The following is a 21,211-nucleotide window of genomic DNA, read 5'->3' as shown; positions in this document are numbered from 1 at the left end:
TACAACCATCTCCTTTCCCCCGCTAGTACAAACAAGAATATAGTTAGAAGAGAGAAGTTCTGAATAAAAACATGGCTTTACTCAGAGACATCCTCAAAATTAAATGATATCTGAAATAAATCTAATGGTCTTGCCAGACAGATAAGCTCACCTACTGATAAAATTACATCTCAGATGACTGATGTTTTATTGCTCTTTTAGACAGTATTTTAAGCTGTTGTTTCTAAGCAATGTGAATTTAGACTTACTTTTATGTCTTCTGGCAAGCATCTTTCAACTCGTTTCTCCTTCAGTCTTTTCAAAATGAGTTCAAGCGTAGCCTCCTTCGTAGGCTTCTTCTCTTTCTGCATAACCCGGGGTTCATCTTCATTTTCTTCATCTTCATGGTCAAGAGAAGAGCCAAAGCTTTTTGGAAGAGTGTTACTTCGTGGACGTGTTTGAGGTATGAATTCTCCATCTGAGCATTTGTGCTTTTCATCTGGGATTAAGAAAATTGCCCCATCCCAAAGAAGAAAGATTTCAAAAACTATTTAGAACTAAACAGACAGATGACAAAAGAAATGATAGGATGACATAATAAATGTTATTTATACAAACTACTTTCAATTAACCCTTCCTGATGTCTCAGAGACAAGTGTAAACTACTCCTGATTTTGGAGAACAAATCAGGAGGATCCAGAAGTTAAATGATTTCTACTACCCCCAGGGTTGTTCTTGAATGTGTAAATTATTTCAGTTTTAGTGTGAGACAATTTATCTTGGTCTGAAAACAAAACTTGTGCAACATTACATACCTTTTATTTGTTTTCTCAGTTTGGTAAGCTCTGTCATCCACTTTAAAACCTTTGGATTGGCTGCAATATCACTATAGGAGGGCTGGAAAAAAAATACACAAGCTACATTTGCACAGGGGCAAAGAGAACCACAACACGTTTGTTCTCTAAAGCTTGTTGAGTGAAATCTTTACAAACATTTTACATTTTTACACTAGCTAGAGCATTCTAATTAAGCTGTTCTTGTTCCTCTCCTTCTCCACACCCACATTGTCTCATCTGACAGCTCCAACTAACCTGCATGCAGGTCAGTGCCGGTCCTCCTTCAGTCTCAGCACTGGCAGCATGCTGCCTACTACAGATGTTTTCCAGTCTGAGACAGGAAAAGAGTGGCACGGCTACAGGTAACATCAGGAGAATAGAGTGGAGAAGATGGGTGAGTTCCAGTAGGAGAAAGCCCCTGCAGGGACTCACTGAAGGATACGGTCCCAAATTAACTTCTTTCCATCTGCCAGAAGCCCACCCTCCCATCATAGCACGCCCTATTCATAGCCCCTACATAAAAGCTGGGCATATATTGCCAGAATGTCACCTTTATTCACGTTGGAGTTGTACCTTACTCCACAAGCAGACGTTAATTTTAATGGAACTGCTTGTGGAATAAGGTAACTTTCAACATAAGTAAGGGTGACAGACTTTGGCCTTGAAAAATTAAAAAAAAGAGGGAGGGGGGTTTGATATATTTTTTTAAACATTGTTAGGATGCTAATTTGCAGACTAACAACTTACTTTACTATTTTTGTCCTTTTCAAATTGTTCCTCAAATTGTCTTATCTTTTTCTGCAACTTCTTGACCAGCTGATATGGTGTCCTGTCTTCCCTTCTGTCATCTTTTGAACTAAAGGATGCTCTTCGTGTTCTGAATTAATAGTGAAAAAAACAGTCAAAAGTTTTGTACCTTTTAAAGACTGTAGCACAGCAGTTCCCAAACTGTGGGTTGCGACCCCAAGTGGGGTCACTCCAACACCAGATGGGGGTCACAGTAATCTTGAGCATGCAGAGGACGCCATTTTACAAAATGGTGTCCTCCACACAGCATGACTTCACATGCACCATACATGTGCAGTCATATCGCATGGAAGATGCTATTTTGCAAAACAAAATGGTGCCCTCCATGTAGCATTACCTCACACACCATATCTGATGTCACTCTGTGTAGAGAATGCCATTTTATAAACCAAAATGGTGTCCTCTATGCGGTGTGACCTTGTACATACAGTGCATGCAAGGTCACGCTGCATGGAGACACCATTTTTAACTAGTGTCTTCAATGCTGTCTGGAGTCACACACTCAACACAGTGGAGTTTCACAGTCACACGTGAAAATGGGGTCATACAGGGAAAATGTTTCGAAACTGCTGCTGTAACCAGTGCAAGCAACTGTATATTTACATGCATTTCACAGGTCACATGGAATTCTGCAAAAGGTACGGATCTGTTTTTATGACTAAGCAGAATGAAGAGGAAAACGTTCCTACCTATAAACTTCTTTTCTCTGACATTACATTGCCACTAATTGTCACTGTAAGGTTGTACTCTGCTCAGATGAAAACATGAGCAGTTGGAAAAGTTACCGGTCAAGTGTGGAGTCACATCTCTTGCCACAAGATGATTTCATCCAAAAAGCTGTGAACTATGACATCTAAAAACTATTATGCTATTACAAAACCCACTTCTACAAGGAAAACCATAATCCTTCCTTTAAACACAAATGTAAGGATCAGGCTGGTGCAAATGGTACCTCCAAATAAACAGGCAAGACATTTCATTTATTCACAGAGAACATGTCCATCAATCCTCACTACAGAAATAAATTAATAGTAAAACCACAAACAGGGAAATAAAAGAATATAAAAAAATATTCTTATTCTTAGTGAGTTCTTCAAGAGATTTTCCCTTGACCAACGAGTTGCTTCAATGCACACTTACTACTCGCAGGTTGGTGTCTGCTACAAGTGTTATTATTTTAGATTGCCGGAGTGCCCAAAATGTACTGAATTCTTTATAAATACAGAGGAAGATATCCCTGCATCAAAGAGCATTTGTTCTAAAAACAGTTCCTTTGATGGATTTTGTAGCAGAGGCCCCTGCCATACTGTTCCTGGCTCGTCCATAACATCAGTGATTCAGAGACTGACTGAAACTCAGATTAGAAAATACAGGTTAATTTTTTGTATGACCAACTGTACAGGAGAAACAGCATTAATCAGAACAATTCAGGTATGTGCACGTGTTTAAAAGAACAACCCTCGTCTTACAATACCCGGAGATAGGGATTCTCTTATCTTGATGCCCTGGATAGTGATAAGACATTGAGATAAGAAAATCCCTAGCCCCCAAGTACTGTAACACTAGGGTTGTTCTTTTAAACATGCACACCTCTGAACTGTTCTTAATTAATGCAAAAATAACGATTCTGTAGTACGGTGACCCACTCTTCCAAAGCACAGATGATCACTCTTCTAATGCCTAACTGAACTCCGAGGTGAGAGATGATCTGACTGGGTTAAAAAGCTGTTCTTTCTTCAGATTATCAACAAACCCATTCATCTCAAAACCTAGATTATTCTTTGGAGTTATTTATTCTCTGAAGTTTTCCTTGACCAAGATGCTAGTTAAGAAGGGAAAACAAAGATTCCCCTGTTAGACTCAGTGATAGCACGAATACAAATATCCTTTTGGTGAAAAACACAGAGCTGCTGAAAATAAGCTATTAATTAAAATACTAGTAATGATTTTACCAATTAAAACATCTTTTAAGTTTCACATGGCTATCAAGATACGCATCCACCAAATATATAAACCCTACAATCCCTAGGGTTTATTAATGATATATTTGAAGATGGAGTCCTCATGCTGCATTTGGATTTCCTTGTGCATTTGTTCAGCTTCTTGGGATCCAATACGGCTGAAACTCTTCCACACTTCAAGACCAAGAATCAGTAGTTACAGAATTTCCATGAATGCACCTGTCTGTAGTATACAGAACAGGGTATCATTTCATAGCTAGCAATATTTGGGATACCTGGTGCCTCAAAGATTTCACATGCTTGATTAGTGTTACGAAGGGTATATATTCTTATTCTGTATAGATCTGATATGCACTTTTCTGAGACCGTACTCATCAATTTGCACCATAGTATAGGTCTTTCCCAAACTTTTAATTTTCTCTTGACTTTGGTGAGGAAATGGGAAGAGACAAAACTTTTCATGTCAAAACATTTAAAGCTGAACGAAGAGTTAGAGTCCCATCTGGTCTTTTCTGTTCTCAGTTTCTCAAGTCCTGGGACAACTATTTTCAACACACATTCAATCACTTTTTAAAAACTACTTTTCAGAGTAATAATATTGGACAGAAAAGGACACTGAATGATTGGCTCTCTTTGAGGGTCATGCTCCCCTAAGCAGATTACCACCATATAGAGAATTCGCAACTCCTTGAGTTGAAACTCAATCATTCTTCACAGCAGAAAATACTAGAGGTTCAGACCCCTACAGCTGAAGATCTTAGGGATCCAGTGGAAGTAAGGACACCCATACAGAACCCAGGTGCCTTCACATTGCTGGCAGCCTCCCATCTCCCCAGTATCTGCTTGACAGCATGATTCCTTCAGAAACTGTAGTGTTAAGTGCTCCCCCTAACCACTGCTACCTTCCAACAGTTCTTGGGAGCAAGGGCTTTTCCACAGCGCAGATGCAGAACCTAAGCTGTTATTGCAGGCTTGGGCTGAACAAGCTTGTACCATTTTGCTCTTCATTGGGTGTGAGGGGTATGCCACATAAAGCAGCTGTCATACAGCTCTGTCTGCTTCCAGACTGTGAACCTAGACTTCAGAGAATGCCTCTGCTTCCATAGGGTTTTGGTCAAGTAAGGTTCCATGCACTAAAGCTGGCCCTCCTACCTTCCACACTTCCTTGCCCAGGTCATGTGCAGGTTTTGATTCTCCTGGGCTCCAAAAAGCATAGGAGAGCAAGAGGTCCTTTGGCTTTCAATGGACAAAACAAAATTCTAACTCAAGCACCTTTGCCTGCAATTTCTTCAACAATTTTATTTAATAAATTCCCTCTTGAAAGTTTTGCTAATGCAAAAAAAATTCTTCGCACACATAATGCAGGGTTCAAAAGAGTACCTAGGGAGTACCTTACACAAAAGAAGCTGCCAAGACTAACATCTCTCTTCAGAAAGGTCTTTTCAGATTGTTCCACCAAGCTACCATACCAAGGCCCTTGAAAAATAAAGGAGGGTATAAAAGTCTGTATTGCTGATGCTTCAGTACTTCAAGGACTCTTCAGTCTTCATGCACATCTCATCTTCAAGGCTGAAGGTCTTTGCTGATTGCATCCTTCTCCAAGGTTACAATAGTAGCATTCATTTTAGAAAACTGTAGACCATGCAACTTCAAACATTAATTATCTATTCAGATGCTAGCCCTCTGAAGCTCTCCAGTCTCAAAGATGAGGCTAATAGAAAGTAGTATTTTTTCTAGACCCTGAAAAAAAACACTCTGGTGATTTCTTTAGTGAACTCAGGACATTTCTTTGCCTGCTTCCAGAGACAGGTAAAATACATCTCTGTTCCCTTGAACACAGAGTTAAAAGATGCACTGCAACCTAGAAGATTTGGAAAAAAGTGTTATTCTTCACCCAAGATCCCAAACTAAGGAAATAGCATCTTCTTGTCAGATTCTAATAAGACTTTTCACTGTAGTCAGAAATCTTAAACTAAAATAAGCTTCACAAATATAGCAATTTTAAACTGCCTTTGCTGTCCATCATGGAGAGAGCTTGTGACAAGAACAGGAAGGTGCAGGTCCAAGAGTCTTGACTGAAAACTTTTTTCTAAACTGCTCTTCCATTTCAGCAGAGCTGGAAGCAACTTTATAGTGATGATTGGTCAGCCAAACTATTAGGGGCCTCTTTCCACTTACAACAGCATCTCTCACAACTACAAATTACATCTTTCAAAACCTCTTGTACTACAAGGCACATTAGAGCTAAACTATGCAGCAACAGCCAGCACAGAGGAAACCCTCACTCACTACAATGCCACAAACCTCTCTACCCTCCAGAGAGTAGCCTAGGGCTGCTCTCCCCACAACTAGCCTCCTATAAGTCTCATCCAAACTGAACTCCCGTTCTTCCCCAAGTGACACAAAGTAGCAGCTGGGAAGGAGGTGGAAAATCTCGAAGTCAGATCGGTCTGTGGGGAAGTCCAAAGGAGATACAGTTGGGGAGCTGTTAACATTAAAACCAAGCTGAGGAACGACACAAGGCAGGCACATCCCCTGCTGTGGGGATCTTACAGTGCACAGAAGCATCAGCCTGCCCTGCCCCTACTCTAGAGGAGCTCCAAAGCGTGCAAGAGGAAGCCACTCTTTAGCAAGCTCACCAGTTGGAGGACAAGCCTGTTCTACAGAGCTCCATACTCTCAGTCTTTGCAAGAACTCTGCAGGACAAGCACTTCTTCAAAAAGCAGTACCCCAGCACCTGCTGCCTTCTTCAGTTTGATCCCTTTAAAACAAAGCTCCCTGACCAACTAGTTTTGGCATAAGGAGACACTTATATAGCAGTTTTACAAAAGGGAAAATTATGTGATCATTTGAATGGCCACATAACCACATAGTACACTTGGACCTTCAACTAGTCAACTAAGTCTTGAAAAACTTGAGGATCTACAACAGAAAGCTGAGATACAACAACAATTATTTTCATGCTAACCGTTTTTTTCCAAATTGCACTAATATACACACCTAACAAAAGAAAGTGCTTTTGATGAGGAGTCTAATGTTTCTGGATCATGCAAGAAACGCTGGCTTTGTCCAAAATCCAAACTACGATGCGACAACACTGGGTGACAGTCCTCCTCCAAAGGATGACTATTCATTCTTCCAGCTTGTGGGGAAAGCTGAGCTTCTCCAGATTCACTGTCCTCCTGCCAAGATTTAAAGGCAGGAAATGGCTCTACAAAATACAAACAAGAACACAAAAATGGCACTAGTCTATTAAAAGAGTAATAAAACAACAGTGTCAAAAGGAAAAATAAATGAGTATCCAATGCTTAATCTTGTATACTATAAACAATGTGTCACACACAAAGTGAATAAATATAGTGAAATACATTAGAAAGCTACAAATTCTGTCAGGTATTTCAAAATATATCTAATGGGTATGCATTTGTTTTGCAAAATCAACAGCACATTCGTGCATTATTTCTAGACTTAAGCAACTTGGAGACTATGGGAAGTATGCATTTTCGGTAAGAGTTGCAGAAAAATTACAGAGCAGATGGATTTCCAGAGTACTTGACCAATTTATTTATATAGTTATCCTCTTGACATTTGAATAGTGCTAGGTAAAATGGACACTATCAATTAGTTTAGGAGCAATATTTACTTACTTAAATCCATCTCTACAACGATGAGGGTGGGGGGGGGGTAAATTAATATTTATGTAGGCGCTACACAACTCCAGTCTTCTCCATGTGTTGATCTGCAGTCACAGTTCAACACTACTCCTGAACCTATGCTGTGCTGGCAAAATTGTTTTTGTTGTGAACAAACAAGGAGGTAAACAAAAAGGAGTTACAAATGCCAAGCTCCATCAGAAACAAGGAAACTATTTGTTGGAAGAGACTGCTTTTAAGCAGGGGATTACAAAACAATAGAGAATCTTTAAAAGGTTTAAAAAGTTAAAACCTTAACAAGTCAGTTGATAGTGTCCTTTAAAATTCTGAAATATGTTTTATTGCCCAGCAGTTTGCTTATATTTCTAAAAAATATTTCATTTCTCTTTTCAAAAGGTAACAGAATCTGTATTTTCCAGTGAAAGTCTGGAATTTGAAAACTGAGTTCAAAGTGTGCAGAATGACAATAAACCCACAATGTAACATTTAAAAATAACCCTTGTACCTGCTTCCCATTGAAAAAGAAATTCATAATTGTTTGAACAATTGACTTGTAAACATGAGTGTAAGATACAAAAAGGGAAGCTTTTTCACTTGAAGATCAGAATTGTCCCAAAATATGGGGAGAGCAGGTGAAGGGCTAGTTAGAAAGCAAACCATAAACCATCAAAAAGGCAGATAACTGAACATATGGTGAACCATACTTACCCTCCCCTTCTCTCTGCAGATGCATTGTTTTGAAATCAATGAGGGGGAAAGTGATAGGGCATGACGCTAATAAAATGAAAAAGAATGGCAAAAATACTAAAGTGAACACACAGCACAGTCAGAACAAACCATACATAACATGTAAAGCAGGAAGATACAGTACCACAGGAAAGCATTCCCACTGCTCAATTACTCATTTTGGGCTAGGTCCTGAGAGCACTTAACTCCCAGTAACTTCAATGGCAGTTAAGGGTTCTCAGCACTTGCCAGATGAGGCTGTTAATCGAAAGTCTTTACGAAGTTTTAACAAAAGAAAATCATTTTTGACTGCAATTCAAATAAAAACCCACATTGCATCTCCACATTTTAACAAACACACATGTTCAAAATACAGCTTTTGTTCACAAGTAAGTAATGAAGATCAGTAATCCTTATACATGCAGGACAAATGTGGAAAGCTTCTTCTTCCACCTATCACCCTCCAGTGATAAGATTAAATGATTTATGTCCCCGAGTTTGCTTTTTTCACTATTAGAAGAGCAAGCTTTTAATGCCATTTAAACGAGGCAAGAATCTGACTGGTCACAAACCTTTTAAGATTCTGCCAACAAGATATTATAATGAAAATGAATCCCAATCTTGCAAACAGTTGCACTAATGAAGACTTCTGCATTCACAGGGCCTGCACTCATTGGCTTAAAACAGGATGCCAAAAAGGTCTGCACCAGCATGAGCGCTTGGAAGATTGGGGTCCTAACAATAATTCTAAACAGGACCAGAGAACTAGACATTCCTACCATCTTAAAATAATTTACACAAAACGGATCATAAAATTAGCTTAAAAACTGGATATATGAAATTAAGGTATACTCTGTATGTAGAGAATTCATGAAAACAAAGAAAAATGAAAGCCACATAGGTTTTATAAGAATATATAATGAGAACAGATTAACACTGACGTAGTGTACAACATAATATAAATAAGCTATTGCGAATGAAAATGTGAATTACTTTCTTTAACTATGCACAGGCCAAAATGTTCAAACTTGGATGCCTAACTTTGAGCAAAGATTGAAAACTTGGCCTCAGGGTCCTCAGCATCCTGCGCATAGTTACTCCTGTATCAAATGGTATGCCCTCCAAACTTAAAATTTTACTAGCACCCAAGAGCATAAACTGGCAACTAATCTAAACACATAAATAGAAGAAACAGTTTCTTTTGGCTCAAAGCTAACTATTTTGCAAGGTATGGGAGGGAATGTGTGGATTCATGCAGGAAATTATTGTGGAGACCAATTACACGCAAATAATATGCATAGGTAAAATGAGCATTATCAAATAGATGACAAACTATAGTAGCAATTTTCTCAAATGATTATCACTGTTTGATATTCTGAGTATAACTTTATACACTAACTGAGATGTGCTATATCTGCTTGATGAGTCACTAATTTATGTACACTTTAGGAATATTTCATTAAGGTTTAAGTCTGGTCACAGGGCAACAAGGGAAGGAACTGTTTCCCTCTTGCAAGTTTGCAATCTATCAAAGATTGCTTGTGATTTATAAACCATTCAAACTTTGTTCTCAAAAACATGTCATCAGAACAGCTTGATGAAAATACAGCTTTACTCCCAACTGTTTGTATTAGACCTTGTACTAATCTGTAAAAAGTGCTGTCTACTCTTTGGTTTTTAAAATAAAAAGTAGAAGTACATGGACTCTGATTATACTATTATTGATGGCAGTGAACAATATTTTCCCGGTGTCTCAATTCCATTTAGCCTAGGTGTAGGTGGTTTGATGAAAATTCAGATGTATCAACATCAGAGGAGGAAAACAGATCAAATCCCAAGTTAAGAAATATTTCAAGAAGTGATGCATGAAAAAGTTACGGTTTGGGGTTTTTGCATCGAATCGAGAGAAGAAATTATATTTATTCATACATTTTAAAACACTTTTGTTAACCCCTACAAAACCCGAACTTCTGAAAACTTGGAAGAAAAGTTTTTAAAAAAATGTTTAATACCTTTCTTCAACTGAAAGCTGAAAAGCTCTCAATACACAATTTTAGGTCTTCCAATGGAACAGGGAAGACAAGACCTGACATTCCTGATATTTCTAAGATAAAAAAAACAAGTAGATTTTTAAAAAACTTTCAGGTCTAATCAAACGTAAATTGTGTGGCTAGTGTTTAATACCTTAGTTTTGCAATTCAATAAAATGTAGAAAGATTTATTCTTGCCTTAAATCACTATTAAGGGCAGATGCGCTTTAAGTTAAAAAAAAATGTCATTCACAAGAAACTACTTTGCTTATATCATTTATAACAGAAGATTAAAGCAAACATTTTCAAAGGAGCCCCAGGGACTTATGTGCCAGGGTTTTGGCACGTAAAATCCCTTAGGATTCTTAGAATATCTCTAGTCTAAACTCGGTGGTTTGCTGCTTGGTTTTTTTTGTTTGTTTGTTTCTTTAAACTCCTGCGCAATTATTTTTTTCTTTTCGATTTCTAAAGGTCCTTTTCTTAACTGGGCTGCAGACTGGCAATGACCCCTGGGTTCAGCAGTTTAAAGTCCTGTGCATGGTGGTAGTCATACCCAAGTGTAAATAGGCATTCTTCAGATAAAACTGAAGAACACACAAGCATGAGCGGTCAGATAGCTAGCCTCTGAATAATGAAAACGTCTTACTTATAGGGCTGTCAATTAAATCGCAGTTAACTCAAGCGATTAATGCAAAACAAACTAACTAGATTTGTTAGCTTTCCTCTGGAATGGCGGTTGAAGCATTAAGGGGCATACGAATGTTTAGCATATCTGGCATGTAAATACCTTGCAAAGACATTTACAGCAATGCCATGTGAATGCCTGTTCTCATTTTCAGGTGACATTGTAAATAAGAAGTGGGCAACATTATTTCCCATAAATGTAAACAAACATATTTGTCTCAGGGATTGGCTGAACAAGAAGTAGGACTGAGTGGACTTGTAGGCTTTAAAGTTTTACATGGTTTTATTTTTGAGTGCAGTTTTATATAAAAAATTCCACATTTGTAAGTTGAACTTTCATGATAGAGTAATTGCTCTACAGAACTTGTATGAGGTGAATTGAAAAATACTACTTTTGTTTATATTTTTCCAGTGCAAATATTTCTAATAAAAAATATAAAGTGAGCTCTATACACTGTTGCTGTGTTGCTGTATGCTGTGTTGTAATTGAAATCAACATATCTGAAAATGTAGAAAAACATCCAAAAACATTTATAATAAATGTAAATTGGTATATTATTGTTTAACATTAATTGCCATTACCGTATATACTCGATCATAAGCCGGTTCGTTTACAAGCCGACGCCCCCCCCCCCCAAGATGGATAAGTAAAAATGGTAAAAACTGTATGACCCTTTCATATTTCAGGGGTTGGCAGACTTCGGCTCCCGGCCCGTCAGGGTAAGCCGCTGGTGGGTCGGGACATTTTGTTTACCTGGAGTGTTCGCAGGCACAGAGTCCCTCAGCTCCCAGTGGCCGTGGCTTGCCATTTCCAGCCAATGGGAGCCGCGGGAAGTGGTGCCACTTCCTGCAGCTCCCATTGGCTGGGAACGGCAAACCACGGCCACAGGGAAATGCAGGGCTCCATGCCTGAAGACGCTCCAGGTAAACAAAACGACAATGTATTAGATATTCAATTCAATGATTTCTCTAGAGTTTAAAATCATCAAATTTTGGTGTAGACCCGTTTATAAGCCGACTCCTGCACTTTGATGAGTCACTTTTTTACCAAAAATATTTGGTTTATGAATGAGTACATACGGTAATTTTTTTTAATCTTGTGATTAATCATGATTAATTTTTTCAATCATTTGGCAGCCCTACTTATTTATTTTCATGATTTTGAATACACTGCAAGATCAGAGTAAAAATTACCTTCCCATTTGTCACCATCAGATACATTCTTCAGATCTAGATGTGGTACTTGGATACATATTGCTTCCTCAAGAACATTAACACTTCCATCTCCTGATATTTCTGATTCAGTGTTTGCATTCAGGTCACAAATCTTGCTACTAGAATCCTGTATTTAAATAAATAGTACATTTTATTTTCATCATCTGGTAACTGGGCACCAGGAACTAGCAATTGCCAATTCTAGCGCTGCCATTAATTTTTTTCTGTGGCTTAATGTCTCTCTGCTTCCCTACCTGAAAAATTAGCATATTGTCATAAACCTTCGAACTTCGTAGAAGAGTAACTAAAATTTGTACAGCACTCTGTATAGTTCTTTATATTTTCAAACATTTTTTAAAAAAAAAAAGTTAGCCAACCAATGATTTCATTTTTCATGAAAGAATATTTTACTGCTAGAAGACTATGCATAGCCATCCGATACGGTTTTCCGCTACCACACACACGAAATTATCAAAATCCTAACCCAAGTTTGTCGACACAGTGGAAAAGCTGTTGAAAACTTTAGTTTACAAAAATAAGGAAAAAGCGAACGAAAGAAGCAATTTCTTACCAGAACCAATTGTGAAGACATTTTATCATTATCATCAACTGATTCACAATCTTGCCTAAAAATAAGAGAGAGACTGGTTATTGTTTTAAATAAAGATTATTAGCTGATAGTAACAGTTGGTGATATTCTGCTCTTCACAAATAATGACAACACTACCCTAGAGAGAGAGAGAAGGGGACATCTAGGAAACTGGCAAATCGTTAGACATCTTTGTGTGCGGGACTTTACACCCATCATATAAAGACCGTCTGTTACTCTCTTGTTTGCAATAATTGCTAGAACTGTAATTGGATTTCTGAAGAGAATATTTTGCTGCACTGGTGAAAACAATTGGGTAGCAAATATTACTGAACTTAGTATTTTAATTCTTCATTCTGCTCTTCCCCAGCCCAGCACTTAAGATTTGAGCAGTAACAATCAAGACAAGTTCATTTTGAAAAACTTAAAAATATATGTCAGTTGCATTCCCGGCTGCACCAAGGCTGCTTCTGACACCTTCCCCATCTCTCCTTCCCAGAACACGTAGCTGTGCGAATACCCAGTCAACCAATCACGTTTTGCCTTGAATCTCTCTTTTTGAATGAAAAAACAAGTTCTCTGAACTTTGGATGCCAACACTACAGAAAGTTTGTGTGCCTCACCTTTCATATTTTTAAGTGACAAGTTCATAAATGCTTCTTTTTGCCTCTGTGTGTTATTGCATTGTGACCAATTACCATAAACAAATAATTCACATTTTAAAAAACAATCCACAACTTCCAACTGATATTAGTGAAACTGAAATGCATACCTTTCACTGTTGTTTTCTTCATCAACTTCTGCATCTTCATTACATGGCTTCAACAATATGCCAACAGTCTGTGGGTAAAAGATTAAGTTTAGACATTTTTTGGACAGATATTTTGTAAAGTGAAAAATCTTCCTGTAGTTACTCCCGGCAAAAAACAAGCCAGAGCTTTTTATGGATCATATAAGTCAGGTCCAATTGAATGATTTCTTCATATTCAAATGAAACCAGTAAACCTTTTACACAAATAAAGAGAGAACACGCAGTGCACAGTACTAGAAGTACAGCAGTAGCTTTCCATTTTCAGCACATCCATAAGGTTTTTTCGTTCATCTATGTTTGTTTAGGATGTGGGCAGCATTATTCACTGGAATGTGCCAATCGTAGGCCAAATTTTGGGTCTGAACATTGTTACGACAGCAACATTACCTAAGTCTAAGATGATTATGTTGGATGAAGGCTTCTGTTCAGTATGTGTAAAATGAAACACGTCTGATGGACTTTCTAAAAAGGGACTATTAATCCCAGTTACTAAATAAAGCTACAACAGGGCTGTAAAGTGGTGAAGAAATCCTGGCAGTTACTGTGACACTAACTCAGAAAAGAATGTTAGATGGATACACGTCACCATTTTGTTTGTTAAATCCTAATGCAGGTAAGACTGATTGTTCCAGCTTGGAGTTCTCTGATTTTTAAAGAGTAGATGCTACTGTAACCAGGTAAAACAAAAACAAATGTCCACAGAAGGTACCCTTTTAAAAAGCAAGTGGCTCATTTGGGATGGTTATTCAAAACAGTATGAAATATAAGAAAGACCCTAAATTACCTTAGTGTCTGAAGCGCAAAGTTAATAAGCAGCTCTCAAATCAAATGAAAACTGTTTAAACAGAATGTTACTCAATACAGCTAAGTAAATACAAATTCATGTACAGCAACCAATTTTGCAAAATAGACAGCCTTCTATCAGATAGGGCCACTGAACAGGCCCTTGTGCAGGAAGGGAGGTTCGAGATGCTTGTCCCTGTGGGTGCTCCACTTCAGGTGTCCGTGCGCCCCTGCGCTCATAATCAGAGATTTATGATAGCAGTGCCCAGTTGGGTCGCACATGCACAGTTCCAGTCTCAGGCCGCTTCAGGCGGTTAACTGGCGCTGCGTGACCAACCCCTGCTCTATTCCTTCTCTACCGCAGAGCCTAGTAATGAACTCCGAAGCAGAGGGGAGGCGGGAGGGTAGTGGAGCACCCAGAGGGACACACATCTGATCTCTAAGAACCTCCGTTACTGCACAAGGTGAGTAATTTTCTCTTCTTCAAGTGATGTCCCTGTGGGTGCTCCACTTTAAGTGACTTCAGAGCAGGGCCCTCCGGTGGAAGGAGGGGGCTTCGGCATTGAAGTTGTAGCAGATGAGAGTCAATGTGACAGAACAGGGTATTGTAAGATGCATGTTGTTGCAAAGCATAATGATGAGTAAATGTCCGTAGTGCGGCCCAGGTTGCGACACTACAGATTTCCATGATGGGAACATTGTGAAGAAACACTATGGCGGCTGATAGGGCTCAGGCAGAATGCATGCATGCAGATCCCCGTAGGGGGCTGTCGGTCATGCTGGAGGTAACAGAATTTTATGCAGTCCGATATTCATTTGGATAGCTGTTGTTTGGATATGGCATTGCCTTTTGATCGTTTGGTGATTGAAAAACAGTTTTGGAGACTTGTGAAAAGATTTTGTTCTGTCAATGCAGAAGGCTATAGCCCTGCAGACATCCAAGGAGTGTAATCTGGACTATCGTCTGTCCGTATGTGGTTTGGGGAAAAAACGTTGGTAAGTGGATTGGTTGATTGTGGTGAAAGGATGAGACAACTTTAGGTAGAAAGTTGGAATGTGGTCTGAGGGATACTTTATCTTTGAAAAAGATTGTGTAAGGTGGGTCTGCCATGAGAGCTCCTTGAAGTTTTCTGTTTCCGCCCCCGATGTTCATAGTATCTATGGTGTTGTGCATACAGAGGGGATTGGAATCTTTGAGAGGTTTGATAACTTCCCTGTCTTCTTTTGATCTCAGGTGTGTGAATGCCCCGAGATCACAAGTCACCCTCGAGTCCTTGAGCATGTGTAACAATTCATCTTTGTTTTGTCTGCAAAGAGTTTGGATCCCTCAAATGGTAAGTCTTCTACAGTCAACTGTCCCGGCTATAGGAATCCAGATAGATGGAGCCAGGAAGCCCTCCTCATAACCATCGCGGTTGCTATAGATCTCACTGCTGAATCTACCGAGTCAAGAGCGGCCTGTAATGCTGTTCTGGTTATGAGTTGACCTTATGACAGATTTGTACTGTTCTTTTTTGTTGTCTGGAATAAACTCAGTAAATTCAGAAAGACTTGAGTAGTTATTGTGGTCATACTTTGCCAGTAAGGCTTCGTAGTTTGCTATTCTTAATTGTAAGGTCGCAGCAGAGTATGCTTTGCAGCTGAAAAGGTGGAGCTGTTTCTAGTCTTTGTCATACGGAGTATTTCTGGAGTATTGTTGTCTACCCTGTTCATTGACTGTGTCAATCACCAATGAGTTTGGCGTTGGATGTGAAAAGAGGAATTCAGTGCCCTTCGCAGGCATGTAATTCTTTTTAAATCAGATCTCTTACAGGTAGGTGGAATCATTGCAGGGGTTTGCCAGAGCCACTACATAGGGTCCATAACCGCATCATTCATTGGAAGGGAAATTTTAGATGAGGTCCATGTGTGCAGTATATCTACTAATTTATGTCGAGACTCCTGGACTTCTTCCAAAGAAATGTCCAGTGAGGTGGCAACTCTCTTGTAGAGGTCTTGGAATTATTTGAAATTATCACCTGTGTTGGGAGGTGGGAGCATAATTGTGTCATCAGGTGAGGATGAAGAGAAGTGGACTTCAGGTGCATCGTCCTGGTCAGAGAATTCCTCCTCCTCTTCAGCCCCATTCTGAGGTGTCAGACAGTCCCCGTGGTGTTAATAAAGGTGATTGATGTGTGCCAGCTCTGGGAAGACTGACAAGTACATGTCGTTGTTGTTGTGGATATGCTGCCCACGGGCTCCAAAATGGCCATTGTGGTGGGAAAGGCATAATTTTTTTTAAAAAATCAAAAGGATGGGGATAAAGTATTAATGCTAACTATTCTAACAAAGCGAGAACTAAGCTACTCAGAAGCTGCGAGGCACTGCTAGTTGCTCCAACTCGAGCCAAAGGCAGTAGAGAAGGAACTTGGGGGTTGGTCACACAGTGCCAGTTAACCGCCTGAAGCGGCGCAAGATGGGGACCGTGCATGTGTGACCCAACCGGGCACTGCTACCATAAATCTCCGATTATGAGCACAGGGGTGCACGGACACCTAAAGTGGAGCACCCACAGGGACATCACTCGAAGAAGACTGCATTACTCTGTTTACATGCATACAGTTTCAGCCCCAACATTCTGGCCCCATTCCAGTTCAGGGAGATGATTTCTGCCAACTAAGTTTCACTTTCAGTTTCAGCTGGATGGCTAAAGCCCCAAGAAACACTTATACAGGAATATAGAGTTTTTGGCATACGAGGACAGATATGTTTTCACAATGGAGATGAGTTGTCACACCACCTCTGCTGTATAGTCTTATAAAGCTGCTTTGAGATGAAAAATGCCATGTAGATTTTCAAACGATATTTCCTATAATAGTACATTATATTATTATAATCTGAGCCATCATGCTAATGAGGGGCTATAAAACCCTAATGTCTATATTTAAAAAAACGTTGCTCTTGGATACACACAACACTTCCAATTAAATAAACGGGCACAGTGCACACTTATCAAAAGGCAAAAATGGCCAGAAGATCTCCACTGTGCTGAACATCAGGCACAAAAACAAGAGTGCATCTATGTAAAAGGATGTGATTTCAACATATTTAAAAAGAAAAAAAAAAATCAAGATTCCCCTCCAGGTTCTTAGTATCTGTACTTCAGATACTGGAAGGGAATGTTTACTGTAAAAAGAGTACAAATTAATTAGTTACCCTTCAGTAACTCTTGTCCTTCAAGATGTTGTCAATGCAGATCCCACTGTAAGTACACATGCACCCCATATGAGCGAGACCAGATTATTTTTGCTAGCAGTATCCATCAGGGCCATGAACAAACCCTGAGCCTCCTCGTACTCCTATAAAGACATAAAAGGGGGGTGGGCTCTGAAACCCCCTCAGTTCTCTCACAATTCCTGTGAAGCGGAGGACTCTGAAAAGCAGAAATGGATGGCAGATCTTGGAATCCACACTGACTACAAAATCTTAAAGACCACAGTTACTGTAGGGAAGTGACCATACTTTCTTCGTCAAGTAGGTGTCACTGTGGATCTCACTGTACGATATAGGCAAGCAGTAACCTTATGGGGATAGTGGGTATGAGGAGTATCGATTGTGTTAATCAAATAAAGATTGATGCACTCCCCTTCCAAACTTGGTGGCTCCCTGGCTGACATGTCAATTGCATAACATTTAACAAAATTCAGCGCGTTACTCCACGTAGCTTCCTTACAAATCTCTGGAACTGGCACATTTCTAAAGCAGGCCGATGGGGCTGCTTGTGCCCTGATGGAGTTCAGCTTCACATTCAAAGAGAGAAGTTCACAACACAATTAGGAACAGGTGGAAGTGCACTTTGTGATGTACTGGAAAGTTTGAGAAGACTGCTGAGCCTTTTGATACAGCTGATATGGCCACAAAGAGATGGGTAGAAAGCTGGAAGGCCTTGGTTCTGTCTAGATAGTAGAGCTGAGCTCTGGAGAAGAAGTCCAGGGTGTGAAGTTCTTTTCTTCTTGGGAAGACAACTAGTAAGGTGATTGAGTCGAGTGAAATTCTGAGACTACTTTGGGAATGAACTTGGGGTGTGGTCTCATCACACTTTGTCCCTGTGAAATGGAGTGTCAGGCAGTTTAGCCATAACAGCTTAGATCCTGCTGATTCTTCATGCTGACGTATGACAACCAAGGAAACCATCTTGATGGTAAGGTAGTACATCGAACATTCCAATAGAGGTTCGAAGTGAGGTTCCATGAGCCACAAGTGGACCACACTAAGGTCTCAGGTGAGAGTTGGGTCTCTAACCAAGGAATAGGCATGGAGAAGGTCATTGATGAGCCATAAGAAAATGGAATGCAACTGAACTGGTGCATGGTGCACTCATTACTGCTAGATAGACAGAGTGTCTTGACTGTTTCAGAAGCAGCACATAGTCCAGGATCCTGGGGTTCAGAGCTTTGCCTGGATTCACCTTGGTTTGAGTCACCCATATGGAAAACCTTTTCTATTTCACAGAGTAGGTTCTTCTTTCCTGCTCTGCATCAGAATTTCCTGTACTTGTGTGGAGTACCTGTCAGTGATACTATTTCAAGCAGTATCCAGGCCATCAGGCGCAGGGACTGTGAGTCTAGGTGCATTATCTGACCCTAGTTCTGAGACACTATGTCCAGGCAAATGGGAAGTTGGTTGAATAGATCTGATAGCCAAAATTGTCTCAGCCAGCATGATGCTATCATGATAACAGTAGCCCTGCCTCATCTGATCTGGGTATTATCCTGGGGAAACAGAGGAATCTGTGGGAATGCAATGGAGCCAGTATTCTTGAGGCAGATTGTCCTATGGTACCTATGAAGCAATGAGGCCACTTCTGTTTGTAAAAGGCTCTCATGAGAATAGTCCCTGAAGAGGCATGGGGAAAACCGTGGGAAGAGTAGGGAGAGGAACTGGATGGTACAGAGGTCAGTGATGATATCCAGCACCCATTTGTTGGTGACAATATCTGACAATGCCTGGTGAAATGAGGCAAGATAGCTTCCGAAAAAAGTGCTGCTCATTTGACTGGTCATGGTACAGCTCTTGAACAAATCATTAAATTTGCTGCCATATGGATGACTGATGTGCATGTGGCCTGAGTTGAGGAGAGTTGACAGGCTCTACCATATCTCAGCTGCTTCTTAGACTGCTAATCTGTTTATGTTATGACTTCATCCACTGTCTCTGCTAATGTTCTTGTTGGTATGATTTGTGGTATACCGGAAATTTATAGATTCCTAAGGACCATTTATGGGGAGAGCAACGTTGGTTGGTCCGTGGATGGTTTGTCAATTTATGAGACTTCTTGGAGATGACTGAGGTCTGTGATCTAAACCAGGAGCTCTTGGAATACTTTAAAATCACCCCATGGATATTTGGGCTGGGCTGACTGTCAGCTGATGAGGAGGATAAATCATTAAAGGGTACAGACAGGAGCTGCTGTGCTTGTACCCCTGGACACTGTTCTTCCTGGCAGTCAAGCAACAGTGGCCAAGCCAGTGATGCCATTGGGGAGACCTCTCTCTGAGTGGCTCTTTGATGCTTGGGACAGTAGGTGCTGGTTGTGGTCACACCTCTGGTGCAAGGGTTGGCAGGGTGCTTTTGATACGAATCACAGTGCCAGTGTAGTCTGCTCCATCTCACTTGCTGTTGAATGAAGCCTCGGGGGTATGTCTGGGTCTCTCTGTATGAGATGATGTAGAACTCTTCCTTGAGCTCCTGCCCCTGCTCTAAGAGTTCCCTTTCACAGCCTTGCTTTGAGGTCTGGGGCATTGCCTTTGATGTTAAGCTTCTGGATGCATCCAACACCATGAATGACATCAATGTGTATGTCAGAGCCAACTCTTTGTTCAGTGCCAATTTCTCTGCCAAAGTCTTAAGCATCAACTGCCTACGTCAGGGGTGGGGAACTTTTCTTCTAGCCATTGATCCACAGGAAAAAAAAAAAAATCAGTTGCGGGCCACACACAGCCCTGGGGAGGGGCGGTTCCTGGCCAATGGGAGCTGTAGAACTGGCGCTGAAGGCAGTGTACGGAGCTTCCCTGATCACTCCTGTTCCTAGGGGCCGCAGGGACATGCTGGTCGCTTCTGGGAGCTGTGCAGAGCTGACCAGACTTTTAATGGCCTGGCAACCCTAGCTTCCTCCTGCAGCAGGGCAAGCCAGCTCTTGCAGTTCCAGCCTCACGGGGTGGGGAGGGCATCAAGGCTTGGGGCTTCCAGCTGCAGCACGGAGACTTGCCTCGCACCAGATGAAACGAAGCAGTGGGCTGCATCCGGCCTGTGGGCCACAGGTTCCCCACCCCAGCCTACTTGATGGTCCATTGGACTGTGCTGGCTTAACCAGTACAGGGACCTGGAACCTGGGTCTTCAAGGTCCAAAATGACTCTTTTACGGGTTTAAGAATTGGAGCTTCAGCCTTGTCTCTCTAGACTTCTTTTCAGGTCTGGGTGGAGAATGAAAAAAAGACTAAGTACCTGCTGGGTAGGTACCTGCTATGTCAAGTCTTCGTGCGGAATTCAGTTCATCGCAGGATGTGCAAGGCTTAAAGCCCATGGATTTTGAGTCCACCATCTTGAATCCTTGTACCAGAGAAGTGGGGGTGTCAGGTGAGCAGAATTCAATCCAAGTGGAGTTTATTCAGTCCAAGATTTTAAAATGAAGAAACCAAAGCCTGTTCTGAAGATTCTTCAGATGAGCTGAACATTTTTGACAAGACAGCGGATGCTAGAGCACCAGCAGGTAAGACATTTCCAAGTTCCATCTCACTAGCACAGGTAGCAAGAGGTAACTGGAGGAGCAACACAGATATCCCACCTTTTATGCCCTCATGCAAGAGCACAAGGAGGCTCAAAGTGCACGTGTGGTCCCAGTGGATGCTGCGAGTGAAAAGAATCTGGTTTCATGCACATGAAGCACATATGCACCTACAGCAGAACCCACGCTGACATACTTGAAGAACAAAGCTTGCACTGAAATTCAATTTTTAAAATTGTGGACACATCTCTATTGATCTTCAGTTAAACAAAAATCCTAATTTTACAACATATAGCTTTTGAACTTAATTTAAGACCTTCATCTTGCAAAGAATATACACCCATGCATTATGTTTATGAATAAATTATGCATGT

The 21,211-nt window shown here is 40.5% G+C and overlaps 1 protein-coding gene across 5 annotated transcripts in view; it reads right to left on the bottom strand.

The window, feature by feature from the left end:
- The window catches only part of FAM13B (family with sequence similarity 13 member B), a 76,614-nt gene that overhangs the window by 7,642 nt on the left and 47,761 nt on the right, over positions 1 to 21,211 (bottom strand). For 3 of the 5 annotated variants that reach the window (XM_037906147.2, XM_037906145.2, XM_037906150.2), the window contains 8 exons: positions 13,253 to 13,320; positions 12,463 to 12,517; positions 11,871 to 12,018; positions 7,945 to 8,010; positions 6,584 to 6,794; positions 1,563 to 1,692; positions 795 to 876; positions 249 to 478 (listed from right to left, as the gene is read on the bottom strand). In XM_037906147.2, coding sequence (XP_037762075.1) covers positions 249 to 478; positions 795 to 876; positions 1,563 to 1,692; positions 6,584 to 6,794; positions 7,945 to 8,010; positions 11,871 to 12,018; positions 12,463 to 12,517; positions 13,253 to 13,320 — 990 coding nt within the window. The remainder of the gene's footprint in view (positions 1 to 248; positions 479 to 794; positions 877 to 1,562; positions 1,693 to 6,583; positions 6,795 to 7,944; positions 8,011 to 11,870; positions 12,019 to 12,462; positions 12,518 to 13,252; positions 13,321 to 21,211) is intronic. The other 2 variants (XM_037906148.2, XM_037906146.2) reach the window with 1 other exon arrangement.

The sequence above is a fragment of the Chelonia mydas genome, chromosome 8 (genome assembly GCF_015237465.2).
Source record: "Chelonia mydas isolate rCheMyd1 chromosome 8, rCheMyd1.pri.v2, whole genome shotgun sequence".
NCBI lineage: Eukaryota > Metazoa > Chordata > Testudines > Cheloniidae > Chelonia > Chelonia mydas.
The sequence above is the reverse complement of the archived record's forward strand: the minus strand, read 5'-3'. Positions and strand labels throughout refer to the sequence as shown.